The sequence below is a fragment of the Netta rufina genome (assembly GCF_964035555.1).
Source record: "Netta rufina genome assembly, chromosome: 19".
NCBI lineage: Eukaryota > Metazoa > Chordata > Aves > Anseriformes > Anatidae > Netta > Netta rufina.
In genome coordinates, this window is record NC_140143.1 from 9306131 (window position 1) to 9318441 (window position 12311).

The 12311-nt window shown below is 43.9% G+C and overlaps 1 protein-coding gene across 1 annotated transcript; it reads right to left on the reverse strand.

The window, feature by feature from the left end:
- Window positions 1-5540: 5540 nt before the first annotated feature.
- Window positions 5541-7965, reverse strand: ARMC7 (armadillo repeat containing 7). The gene is made up of 3 exons (XM_084298295.1): window positions 7673-7965; window positions 7423-7566; window positions 5541-6503 (listed from the first exon to the last, which is right to left on the reverse strand). The coding sequence occupies exons 1-3, from the start codon at window positions 7737-7739 to the stop codon at window positions 6166-6168; spliced, it is 549 nt and encodes a 182-aa protein (XP_084154421.1). The 5' UTR covers window positions 7740-7965; the 3' UTR covers window positions 5541-6165.
- Between the last annotated feature and the right edge of the window lie 4346 nt (window positions 7966-12311).

Genomic DNA, 12311 nt, shown 5'->3' on the forward strand with positions numbered 1-12311 from the left:
TCCTTTTTTGAGATCAAGTTTTGTTGTTTTTGTTGTTTTTTTTTTTTTTTTTTTTCCACTTCTGTCCTGTGTTTCCCCCAGATCTACTGGAAGTGACATGAGTGTTTTCTAGTGATAGACTTGAGGGAAAGCTTTATGAAGTATAGTAATGTAATTCAAAGGAGAGTAGATTGGTTCTAAATGTGCTTAGCGGGTTTTTGTACTGAGATTTTTAGAACCCCTTAGCTTTACAAAGGGTCTAGAGTCCTGGTTAAAGAGGCCAGCAAACAATCAGTAAGTGTGGTCCCTTCCTCCACGTGTGAGTTCGGGGGATCTAAAAGAATTCATTGTCTGCATGTGGTAAATGCCTTTGAGCCCTGCTGTGCCATTTAAAGTGGTTAGTGTACACCATGCTGCCTTTAACAAAATAAAACAAAATAATCTTGGTACTAGACTACTACGAAGCAGGGTATGTGCCAAATAGAGGGCTAATGACCAGAGCCGCCTGGCCTGATGCTAGGAGGGGATTTATTCAGACGTTAATCAGTGAAGGTGGAGTGGATCGTATAAATAAATAAAAATTACAGGGCATTTTTTTTTACAACTGACTCAATGCTGTGCATGATCATGCTGGTGCTTGACCATGAGGTGAAAATCTCATCCTTTAAAGTGTGTGTTGTAATTTCACGAAGCTGGACTGTTGCTTAAAGTAAATAATATAGAAATTTTGAAGCAGTGTTTCCTGTGTGGGTTTTATTTCATGGGTTTGGCTCCACGTTGCTCTCAGCAGACCTGCCTTACTCCGACATAGGTGGGATGGAGCAGAAGAGGTGAGTTTTCATACACCTGACCTGGGGGTACCATCACATGCCATCGTCCCGTTGAAGAAAGTGTCTGACTTCTCTTTGGTTTTATCTTCTAGAACAGAGAAGCATGCCCTATGGCTCGATACATGTAATCTGCTTTACCAGAAATATTTCCTTCTCAAGAAAATAGAGGAAATGAAAGTTTCTTGTCACAAAAATAAATCAGATCCTCACCAAAAAGGGGGTGTAAGGGAGACCAAGTGATCACGTGCTCTGCCGTCCTGGAGGGTATCTGCTGTGTGATAAGCCGCAGCACGGGGTTTTGTACAGAACTATGTGTGCAGGAGGGACTGTGCCTTTTTCACCCTCCCCCATTGTGGAAGAACAGGATCTAAAAATACCCCAGCTTTCCAAGTCAGTTTTGGAGAAGCCCTGGCCTTACATGTTCAGAGCAAATCCAGTTTTATAGGTTAGTGTGCTCTTCCTCTCCTACAGCTGGGGGTGTTCTTCCCTACAGCTGTTATGAAATGCTGTCTGGCTGCTGGGTACATGTAAATCATGCCTACCTGTTTCCTGGCCTAGGAGGAGGAAAATAATAAATTTCCATTTCCTTTGCAAGCTCCACAGCCAGAGGAAAGTCTGAATTCTCCTTTACAGTTTCTGAGACTGGGCAAGTTGCCTTTCCACCTGCCTTGATCAGAGCATTGCAGCCGCAGCTGAGATTCACTACAAGGGTGCAGGACACACACAACAAGGCAGCTGCTCGCTATCCTTGCTGATCAGTTTTGTTTCTCACCATTGGCATAAGCCCAATTAGCGGTTCACTCACCTGTGCTCCCACCTGGGTTCTGGGTGGGGGGATTCATGTCTGCAAACCCCATCTCCCCCTGCTGCCTGCATTCGCCCTGTGGGCCCAGCTTAGGCACGTTTGAGCTGCTGGGGGCCACCCTGTGCTGGTGGCACATGGATGGCATCCTGGCTGACTTCGTGGGCGCAGTGCTGCGGGGCTTCCTCTCCTGCTTCTGCAGTGAGTCGTGCCTGGAGCTGGTGGAGCAGCAGGACTTCGTGCCGGAGCAGTACGACGGGCTGCAGCTTGGGGTGAGTGGTGGGGTGCTGTGGGCAGGGGGAACACACAACTGGGGCTCCCCTGCTCGTAGGAGCTCCGTGGAGAGTTCTTTGATGCTAGCAGCCTTAATTAGAGCAATAAGAGGCTTCTTCCAGGGAGATGCCAGCCTTTTCAGGGAGATGTGTGTGAGAATGAAGGATTCTGGTGTAAAAATAACTGGGGGTGAAGTTTTTCGCAGAGCTGTGCTCACAGACTGCTCTGCAGCAATGGTGGTAACGTCCCTGCAGCTCCCTGAGCACTCTGAAGCATTAATGTAGCTCTTTAGCAGGCCAAAAAGTACAGATATTATATATGGGCCTTGTATGGTTAATAAAGCCCCATTTCTACATCATTCCCTCTGCATGCTCTGAGGAGCAAAGCGCATGGTAGGGAAGTGATCTGGAAAAAAACGTAAAAGGCTTGCGGTGCACCCTATATCTGTGCAAATTGCTGCTGTTTTTAGCTTCCATTATGTTTGCTAATGACTGAATGAATAGCAGAGTTATTTGCAAGGCAAAATTATAAATACTCTGAATCCAGGCTCCTGCTGCCTTCCTGTTACCACAGGACAACTGGGACTCTTCAGAAAGGCGGATGGGTGCTGATCCAGGCTGTGCCATGTACTTTCTGTGAGAAGTTCATTGTTAACTTTTAAGATCCTGCACTGAGCATGTAATTTATTTATTTATTTCTAAGGAGTGACAACTCCCATCCATTTCCTTCCTAGTTCCATAGCTAGGTGCTGGTATCTGCAGCAATGGGACAAACCGGAGTGCTGGGTCTGGGCAGTGTTCTCACAGGCTCCAAATGACCAAGCTCTGATCCATGGCTGCTGATGCTTGAAACTTCTGGAACTAGTAAATGTGGGCAATAGACATTGTTTTCTTTCTTGCTTTATATGAACAGACACAACTTATTGCTTAAGTGAGTATGCTTAGGTATCTGTGCCTTTTATGAGACTCACTTAGGTGTACTGGGACAAGAAAAAAATAGAAGTAATTTAAGGGATTGTGATCATGTGAATGTTTCATTCAGTTCTATTTCTGACACTTTTATTTCCTAATTTGGTTCATGCTCATCCTGTTTGTTCCCAGACCTTTCATGTGTCAATGAAATAACCAGATAAGTGGCTTGAGTCCCACGCAGATCAGCAGGGGCAGAAAGTTCTTATCTTGCTGTTCATTGTTAGTTGAGCTTCACAAGGAAATTAGGTCTATGTATTCCCATCCATCTCCCTCTTCAGTAACCTCTGGATGTCTGGTTTAGGTGCATTTGGCAGAACAATAATTTAGCAAAGAATTTAGCGAAGATTTGAAGTTCCTAGAAGTGTTATGTAAATAACAGCTGGTTAAAGATACTGACCTTGTTAGTTCTGCACAGGCACTGGGAGCCTGCGGGGCCACGTGTCTGTGCAGGGAAACAGAATCCAGACTGGGATCAGCTGCACACTGAGCTCGTTGTGACAGGTGTCTACGAGGGCTATCCAGGAACATCAGAGGTGTTAAGATACCCTCGTGTCTGGGGGTTGGAAGCACTGTGATAATGATTTATGCAGTGCCCTCAGTGTTGTTTGTGCTTTGTGGGTGCTTATCAGCTGTCTCTTGAAACTCAATCCATTACTTGTTAAACTGTTTGTTTTTTTCTTTTGTTTTTGATCATAAATTGATCATTAATTTCACACTGTAAATCCTTTGCCTTTTTATTTAGAAAGCATTTTGTTCAAGACTTTCTTTACGGTGCTTGCCTGAACCAAGCACTTAGAGGTGTGCAGCCATTTCGTTGTCAGGGATTTATCTCACACGTGTTATGGATGTAAAACATGTCCCCAGACAGTGTCAGAAAATGATTCAACATCTCCAGCAGTGGGAAGCATTTCTAGAATTACTGTAAGTATTGAAAATGGGAAAGCTTGGGCACAGATACAAGTCTCCCAGCTTTGTGTCCAAGTTGTTATCTCACTAATGGAAGTCACCAGAAGTCACTCGCCTGGGCAGGTGTTCCTGAGAGTTTTTGGAGCTTACTCTGAAGTCAGAAAATTAGATTAAATGAATCCCTGGGCTGATCTAACGTGGTAGCTCTCATACTTACCACTTCCTAAGGCAAACTCATGGGGCAGTGGCTTGACTAGGCTTTGGAGAATTGGCAGATAGTTCTTCCACAAAGCAGAGCAAGGGTGGGATGAGAATGAGGAAGAAATTTTTTTCTTACTTTTGCTGTTTGGTGTGTTGTTTGTTTTTGAGAAATGTCTTCTGGTTCTCAGAGTCATCAAATCAATTTTCTTTCTTCTCCTAGCAAAGCCTGACTTTTTTTTTTTTTTTCTGATATGGAAAGTTGCCAGTTTCTGTTGTCTTGCTCTAGGATAAAAGAGCTTTCAGACACAAGCTTTTCAGACACTGATTCTGTAATCAAATCTCCTTGGGAAGAACTCCAAGGAATTGTTGCTGAGATCAGTGAAGCCTTGTGTGGAAGTAAAGACCTGGGTAGGTCTGATTGCAGTGTCTTCACCCAGACTCCTTAACCTCTTCTGATTTGCATGTGAATTCCAGCAGTGCTTCCAACTTTGTCTGCTGTTTTACCAGGATTTGTAAATGTTGACAGCTGAGTGAGCACCATCATTTGAGAGATTTCTTTAATGCTGAGTACTCATCGCTGCTTAATTGAAAAGGTTTTTTTTTCGTGTTCATATTCCACTGGTGATAGAACAGGGACATCATCAGCTGGACTATAAAAGCAATCTTGTACAATTGCTAAGCAGAGGTTGCCAGCCTGCCTTTGAAGAATACTTGCAAGAACTAAGCTTTCCGCACTGTTTGTTGGCATGGGAATGTGAGGCTTTAATGTCTGTGGAAAAATGCTAGCTTGACAATGCTGAAGTTCTTCATATGACCCTAGGAAAGGTAAGATTTGCATGTCTTAGAGTAGAAGAGATACTGGAAGCTTAACCTCTCACAAGAATTTCTTATCTGTGCATTTAAAAATTGAAAGCAAATGCAGGCAGTAATGCAAAAACGGAGTGCTGGTCAGTCCCACGGCCAGGGTAACACCCAGGTCAGCAGCTGGCAGGGAAACCCAGCCCCAGGAAGCAGGACACTGACCAGGGCAGGGGTGCTACTGGGGCAAAACGCTTGTAAAATGAAGTGAGCTGCTCTCATCAGACATCCCGAGTCCTCCCCGTGTGTCTGGAAGCTTTTCCTGCATTCAGCTGATCTCTTCAGAGTCGTTCCTGACATTTGCTATTGAAGAGATACTATAAGACAAGCAGGTGTTTTTTTTCTTGTTTGTTTGCTTGTTTGTTTGTTTTTGTGCTTTTAAGCTCACTCCTGTGTGTTTTGTACTGACTGGGAGCAGAGAGAGAAAAATAGGAAATAAAGCTCTGGAACTTGCACAGATGCAGGGTTGTTGTCTTTGTCATCTGTCACTGTCATCAACAACCAAACCCTGTATTTGTGTTTAACCACCCTGGCTTTTGGGTTGCCTTTTGCTTGGTTGGCTGACAATGAAAGGAGACCAGGCTGGCTTCGATCTCTGGACCATGTGTGTTAGTGAGTGGGTGAAGGCTGGACTGCAAATGCTGTAGAGAAATATTTATGAGTTGATACAAAACTGTTTACACAGCATTTAAGTTAATGTTTTATTAAGAGAAGGTTTTACAAACAGCTGTTCTTGTGAGCCAAAGTGCCATGAGCCTTTTTCCAATCTTCACCTTTCTCACCAGTGGTAATGAAAGAAATATAACTTTCCCCTTCCCAATTTATGGGATAGCTGCAACCTGTTCTGTGTAGTAACTTAACCTATGGCATGATGACAGGATGGCACATTCAGTACCAAAGTGATGTAATAAAATTGCAAATTGCTTGGGCAGAGAAACATCTTTCTTCTGCAGGATGAAGTTCATGTGACGTTTCAAAGTCATTTGAGTTGACAATGAAGGGGAGAACTGCAGCAAAACCAGCCAAGAACTGGAGGGGATGTAAGCCCAATAACCCAAACAGAAAAATATAATTGCTAGGAAGGATTATTTGTGCAAGCTGCACTTGGCAACCTGCTGTCCAACAGCCACAACCTGTTTTATTTTAAATATTTGCTTGCAGTTTATGCTTGGCCTGTTGTAGTGCTACATTGTCCTCTTTATTAAATACTACAATCCAGCACTAGTCTGACCAATTTCCCAGTCCTTTGTTCCCACCATGCTCTTGACCTGCTGAGCAGAAAGTGGAGACATAGGAAAACAGAGGGAGGTCTCCCCATTAAAAGCTCCCAAATGCTCTGATGTCTTCAGTCCTTAGGAAGAGGAATCCCTACTGCTGTGTGTTTGCTTAGGTTCTGAGCCTCTTCCACTTGCAGAGGTGTGCAGTAATCCTCCAGAAAGACAGTTGCCAGATTGCTTAGCCTTCTGCTGGCTGAGAGGGAGAAGCGTAGCATGCACTCCACCACTGGGAGAGCTGTGGTCTGCTGGCGGGACTGCGGCGTTGTCAGGTACATCAGCGTTGTGACTGCTGACATGACGGTCTCCTCATTGGAACTGGAGAGGCAATTTATTATGGGCTCTACCCCATTGGCCTCCAAGATATAGTCTTTGTTAGTTTTATCTAGGCACAGGTTACAAAGACCACCTGAAACAGCAAAGGACAGTGTCAGACACAGGCAAGACAAGTATTTTTTGCACACTTATCAGGATGCACTCTGCTCTCTGCTCCCCCCGCCTTACTTCATCCTATTTAAATAATTGGACACCTTATTCAGGAATAAAGGGCAATAGACTGAACGTATTCCATAGGTTTATATTTATTGATACTAATACAGTTTGATCCTGCCCAGTTAGATGCTTGCACTGGGTTGTCCTTGGATGGCCGCTCTATCTTCTCTCCCTTCTGTAAGGCAGTACACAAAGATATTTTTCCTGAACAGCTCTAAATCTCAGGAATTGTAAGATGTTATTAATTATCTTACATAACCTCTTTGTTTTTTTCCCCAACCTAGAGTGGTAATAGAAATTATTTCCTTAAATTCAGTTGAATACAGGTGCTGATTTCTAAAGTGCTGATCAATATTTTGCTGATCCATCTTTTCTAATACAAAAATATGCATCCAAGTTTTCTGTAAGATTTGGTTGGAAAACTTTTAGCTGCTTCATGGTCTGTTTTCTTTATTCTTCTTGGAGATTTTCCACCAGAGCACTCCTCCCCCTGTATGTCATTAGAGGGCACTGTACTGCTGTCAGCTAGTTTTCTCTCAGTCTTAAAAAAGAAAATCCTTTCCAGAAAGCATTTTTTTTAAGCACAGCAGCTATATTAAAATGAAGGAGACACACTGCCCTTAAAGTCATTCCTGATTCTTCTTTCCTCTCACCCCATTCCACTCACTTTGCACTAACCAAGGGCTTGCCAGCACGCAGCACAGATAATTGTCATTTGCCTTCCTGAACCCGGGGTGAGCGGCTGCTGAACAGAGGCACTGGGACGAGCAGCCCAGCTCCTGTCGTCCCCTACCCCAGTGGGTTGTTTTATCAGTGTACTTGGGTGCAGTTCTTACCAATAGCGAACTCCACAAGGGTCTCATTGTCTTCAGTCAGCATATCAAGGAAAAGATCCAGGACCTGAAGCTGCCGGAGGTACTCGTAGTTCTTGGGGTCGTAGGCAAAGTTGGCAAGGTTGGCCAGCACCTGCTCCTTGGCCTCTGCAAGGGAGAAGCATCGTGTGAAGGAGGGGAACAGTGCCAGAGGCACCTGCCACGTGCAACGTGAAGAGTAGCAAGCAACGGAGCTCAAACTTTTAAACGTTACCTGAGCTGTCCGTCACCTGGAACTCGGTGACGAGGGCCTGCAGGTACTCCAGCCTCCCCAGCTCCATCCCGCTGCTCCCCAACGAGCTCGGGGGCTGAGAGCCCGGTGCTTTGCTCTCCCCTTCCCTGTCAGCAGGCGGGTACCGGCCAGGGCCCGGCCACACACGGGAAAGAGCCGGGACGGCCCCGCGGCAGGGGACGAGGCCTCGCCGCGCCCAGCGGAGCCCGGCCGGGGGCCCCCACAGGACGGGTGGGCGGGAAGGGTGCGGCCGCCATTTTGTGGGCGTCGCTATCTTCAGGCCGCGGCCGCCATTTTGTGGGCGTCGCTCTCCTCAAGCGGCGGCCGCGGCTCCTCCTCTGCGGCCGGGTTGGGGGTGTCTGGGCTGGATAGCGATGGGACCGTGTTACTTGTTATTGATAACTGCAAATAAATAAAGCCTGTTACTGATAACTTCACATAAATAAACTCGAGTCTGGGTATTTCACTTTGTATTTGGCGAAAATTGGGGTTTTTAAGCACTTCCCGTGCACGGTAAGATAAACTACCTGGAAGGAGCTACTTAAAACGGCAGCAGGTAATTCCTCCCCAGCTGTGCAACGTCCTGGTCTAAACACAGAGCAATTAGCTGATTCTGAAGAAAGGCAGTTCTAATGAAACCACCATTATGTGCACCGCAAGTGGACTCAAATGTGGTTCACTTTGTGGAAATCCCTAAGTGAAGGTACATAAACATCGTGCACTGGGGGTAGGCTCAGCAGAAGTCTGCCCTGATTTTATTGAGGCAATTAAATGACTACAGGTTCTTTTGTAGATAAGGTAGGGAACAGTCTGTGAGCAGACGTTTTTGGTATTATCTCGAGTACTTGATTTTCATAGAGAGGAAATTGAACGTGGTCTGATCTACCAAATATATGGCACCAGTGACAAGCATGCTGGGCTGATAATCGCTCCTACCACACAGCTGGGTGTAGTAAACTGTCTGCCCACAGCCACATTAAATAGAAGGAGGAGGAAAGAAGCTGCACGGCATACAGTAATGCTTTTAGCATTGTAATGGCGTGGGAAGAAAGGGAATGGGGAAGTCACGGTATTTATTTCCACTTTGTATAAAAGTTTAGGCTAGGCTAGCACCTTCAATTCATAATTCCTATGCATTGGTTCACATACGTGTATGTATATGAAAACGAGCAATGATGGTGCTGCAAACTACTTCCACGTTAGAATGTTAGCATATTAGCACATCTCTTTTAATGTAGGTATTTGTAAGTGTTGACATACTTTAAGCCACATCTGTCATTGCTAATGTGTACTGGCGCGTGACTAATGTGAGAAAGCAGAAGAGAAAGCAAAGGCAAACAAGCTAACCCAATACAAAGGAAAAGTGGTTAAGGATACTGGGATTGACTAATAAGGACTGAAAACCGGAGCATTTAAAGAGGAAAAACGCAATAGCGTCTGCTCACAAATACTGTATTTGTGGTCAGTCAGTACACTTTTGCAGGCATAAAACCAGTAGAAACTTTGTCCTCCTCTGAACTGGTTGCACAGGCAGCAGTGTTTACAAACAGCTTGTACCTGTGCTGGCTGGGTTTCAGGTGATGCATCTCTGAAAACTGTACTCTCCAGGTCACGCTATTCAGTGTGTGGCAAGAAGTAACCAGGGGGAGAGGAAAACTCGTGCTCAGCTTTCTGGGAACTATTTGCTCTGTTCCTCCTAACCTTCGTCTTGTTTTGAGTTTAACCAAAGCTGGTTAAGAAATGTGAGGAACATTTTGCATTTAATTTGATGTGGTGCAGCTGCCTCCTGGAGGAGAGTTTGACAACATTCCCTGGGTCTTGTGGTCCTCAGAGGTTTTCTGTAAGAGTTGCAGGCTGTGCTAGCATTGCTTATACGGCGAGCTTTGTTACAGGCTGTGTGCTTGTCTGTGCGCTGGCTTGCTGCAGGGAGTTTGTCCTGATCATCCAGAAAGATCACTTGGCAGTAGGTACATAGCCGTCTTACTCAGACTGTTTACTCAGGTGATACCTGCTATATTGTTTAATAGTCTGAATGCTCTGACTACTTGCTGTTTGCCAGAATAGTTAGCACAGAATGGGCTGTTATGTCTGGGATAGTCAAAGATCCAAGGACTAGTCTAGTGACAGTGGTGTACTTTGATAGCACACCCACCACAGTTAGAATTTGATCAATTTTTCATGTCTAGTAGGTATGTTTCTTTTCTCACAATTACTAACTAGGCCTGTAAACAGCACGCCAAATTCTTCATTTAAGTGATTTTGCACTTCTGAGGTGTTTTAAGGTTTGTAAGGTTACCATGACTCTTCTCCTTTTTTTTTTAATTAAACTTTTCCAAGAATCACATTGGCAGAGTATCTAAGGCTTATAAGGGTCACAATCTTGTAATATTTTAGTGTGAACTTCCTGGTGAATGTTTCATAGCACTAAGGAAAGGTGCTTGGTGCAAAAAAATGCTTAGATTGCAAGGTTAATGATACTTTTAACAACAAAGGGAGCAGGAAGGGATATGAGGGGACTGGGTAAGGTTTATTTATACCTGGCTAATTTTTCTTGCTCTGCTCATTCTCATAGGTTTGTAACCAGGCTGAGGTACTAGCATTTGTCTGTCATTAAGTCTGGGGTTATTTTGTTGTCTGAAGGTTATTTAAAAAAAAAACAACCAAACAAAAAAACACCTGCTTCAGGGGTGGTGGTAATTAGGCTGTGGTTGCCTTGCGTAATGGGAAAACCTTAAACTAATGGAAGGAATTCTTATTGCTTTATTTTTCTTCTGGGCCTCAAGATTCTTAAGGAGTGAGTATTAATGTTCTGAGGGGGAATATTTGTTATACTGTAGCATGCTCAGTATGCGTGGCCCCTTCAATTATGCATTACAAAGCTGCTCAAGGCATCTGAGAGCTCAGGTTGAAAAGAGAGGTAGAAGAGGAGGAAGCAGGGAACTATTTTGTCTGTTATGGCAGCTCAGTCATCTTACTTACTTGTGGAAGCACAGCCGTAAGTGTTAACCTGTTCTTTGTCCAAGATTTGTTTCTAACCTGTGGATTGCAGATTACTACTAACGAGTACATGTAAAGTAACCATTGGATATAAAGAACTCTAACTTTCTGTCCTAAATTGCCTTGCACTACTGTGTACAGCTAGGGAATAGTCAAAACTGAGATTTCTTTGCCATAGTGCAGGAGGTGCACACATCTCTGTGTGGCAGCTTCAGGCGGTGAGTACCTTTATTTACCCTGTATCTTGCAAACATGCGTTAGACAATTCATTTACTTGCTTATGGGCTGACTAGGGCTAAAGCATTGCAGATAGAGCAGCACCTCTGCACAGGAGATGCATTCTATTACTCCTTCGACTAATCTTTGTTTTTCTGGGATAGATTCTGATCTTGCCTGTTTTGCCCAGGAAATTTGTAGCAGTGGGAGGATTGGGGGCAATATCGTGCCATATTTCTGGCAGAGTACAGAAAGGGAATATAAAAGGGTGAACAGAATTTCAGATTTAAGAATTACATCAAGAAAATAATATCAATCTGCTCAGCTGCCTAGCTGTTTCATTTGCAATAGCTAGAAGAGGTTTGAGACTTCATCCTTCTACATTGGTTTATTTTGATGAGGATGCTTCTGAGCTGTGGAAGGAGGAACCATTCTGAAGGGCTGTAAATAATAGCTGAGAAACCATTAGTCTTAGAAAGCCTTGGAATCAATTTTCCAGTGGCTTCACGTGTTGGTTTTCATTTATTTATTTATTTTGGGGTTTGCTTTTCTGGGGAGCCCACAGTTCTAATGAAAAGTGGTTTTGTTGCCAAGACTTTGATACAACAGTTCTCATGATTAAGTGTTAAAGTTGAATTAGAAGCTGCTGGTTCAGCTGTTCAGTTGAAAGGTGTTACTTCTTTCATTTCACTGACATCGTATGATTTTATCTTTTGGAGGTTCTATTGTGTTGAGTAATCTTCAGTTCCAGTACTTTGTGAGATATCTGTTTAGATCAGGAGAGATATGAAATATAAACAGTTTGCAATTTGAACTCATCCTGAGGGAGTTCAGCAGCTGATGCAACTCTTGTGTCAGTGCTTACAAGTGTAACTCCCGGGAGGGTGGCAGGAAAAGCCACTTACAGTCAAAAGACTGCATGGATATGAAAGTTAACACTGGCTTTTCTTAGTATATTTTTCCACATTGCTTTCTTTTTGACGTGTAAGTTATACTTGTGCAAACTTCTCTGTGCTGAGAATGCTGGTATACATAAGTCTACGAGTCTAAAGGCATTTACACAAGGATTTGGCCCTATATAAGGATAAGGATGCATACATTCGTTCTCTGGTCTACTACCACCTTTTATGTCGTGCTCTTCACCTGTCCCCTTAAAAAAAAAAAAAAAAAGTGTCCCAGTTGATGCTGGAAATAAATGTATTTATACAAGCTATGAATCCCCAGTTGTGATGCATCAGGAAGCACTAGAAATACCACTAGTTATGCAAGGCACTCACTGTAAGGTTTGGGTCTTTGTTTTTGATGCTCTGGAGTTGACCATTTGAGGCTTTGAAAATGCCTTTGGCATGAAGAACTCATATATACCTCATAAGGAGAAAAATATTTGATCTTCCTAGAGACTTGCCTG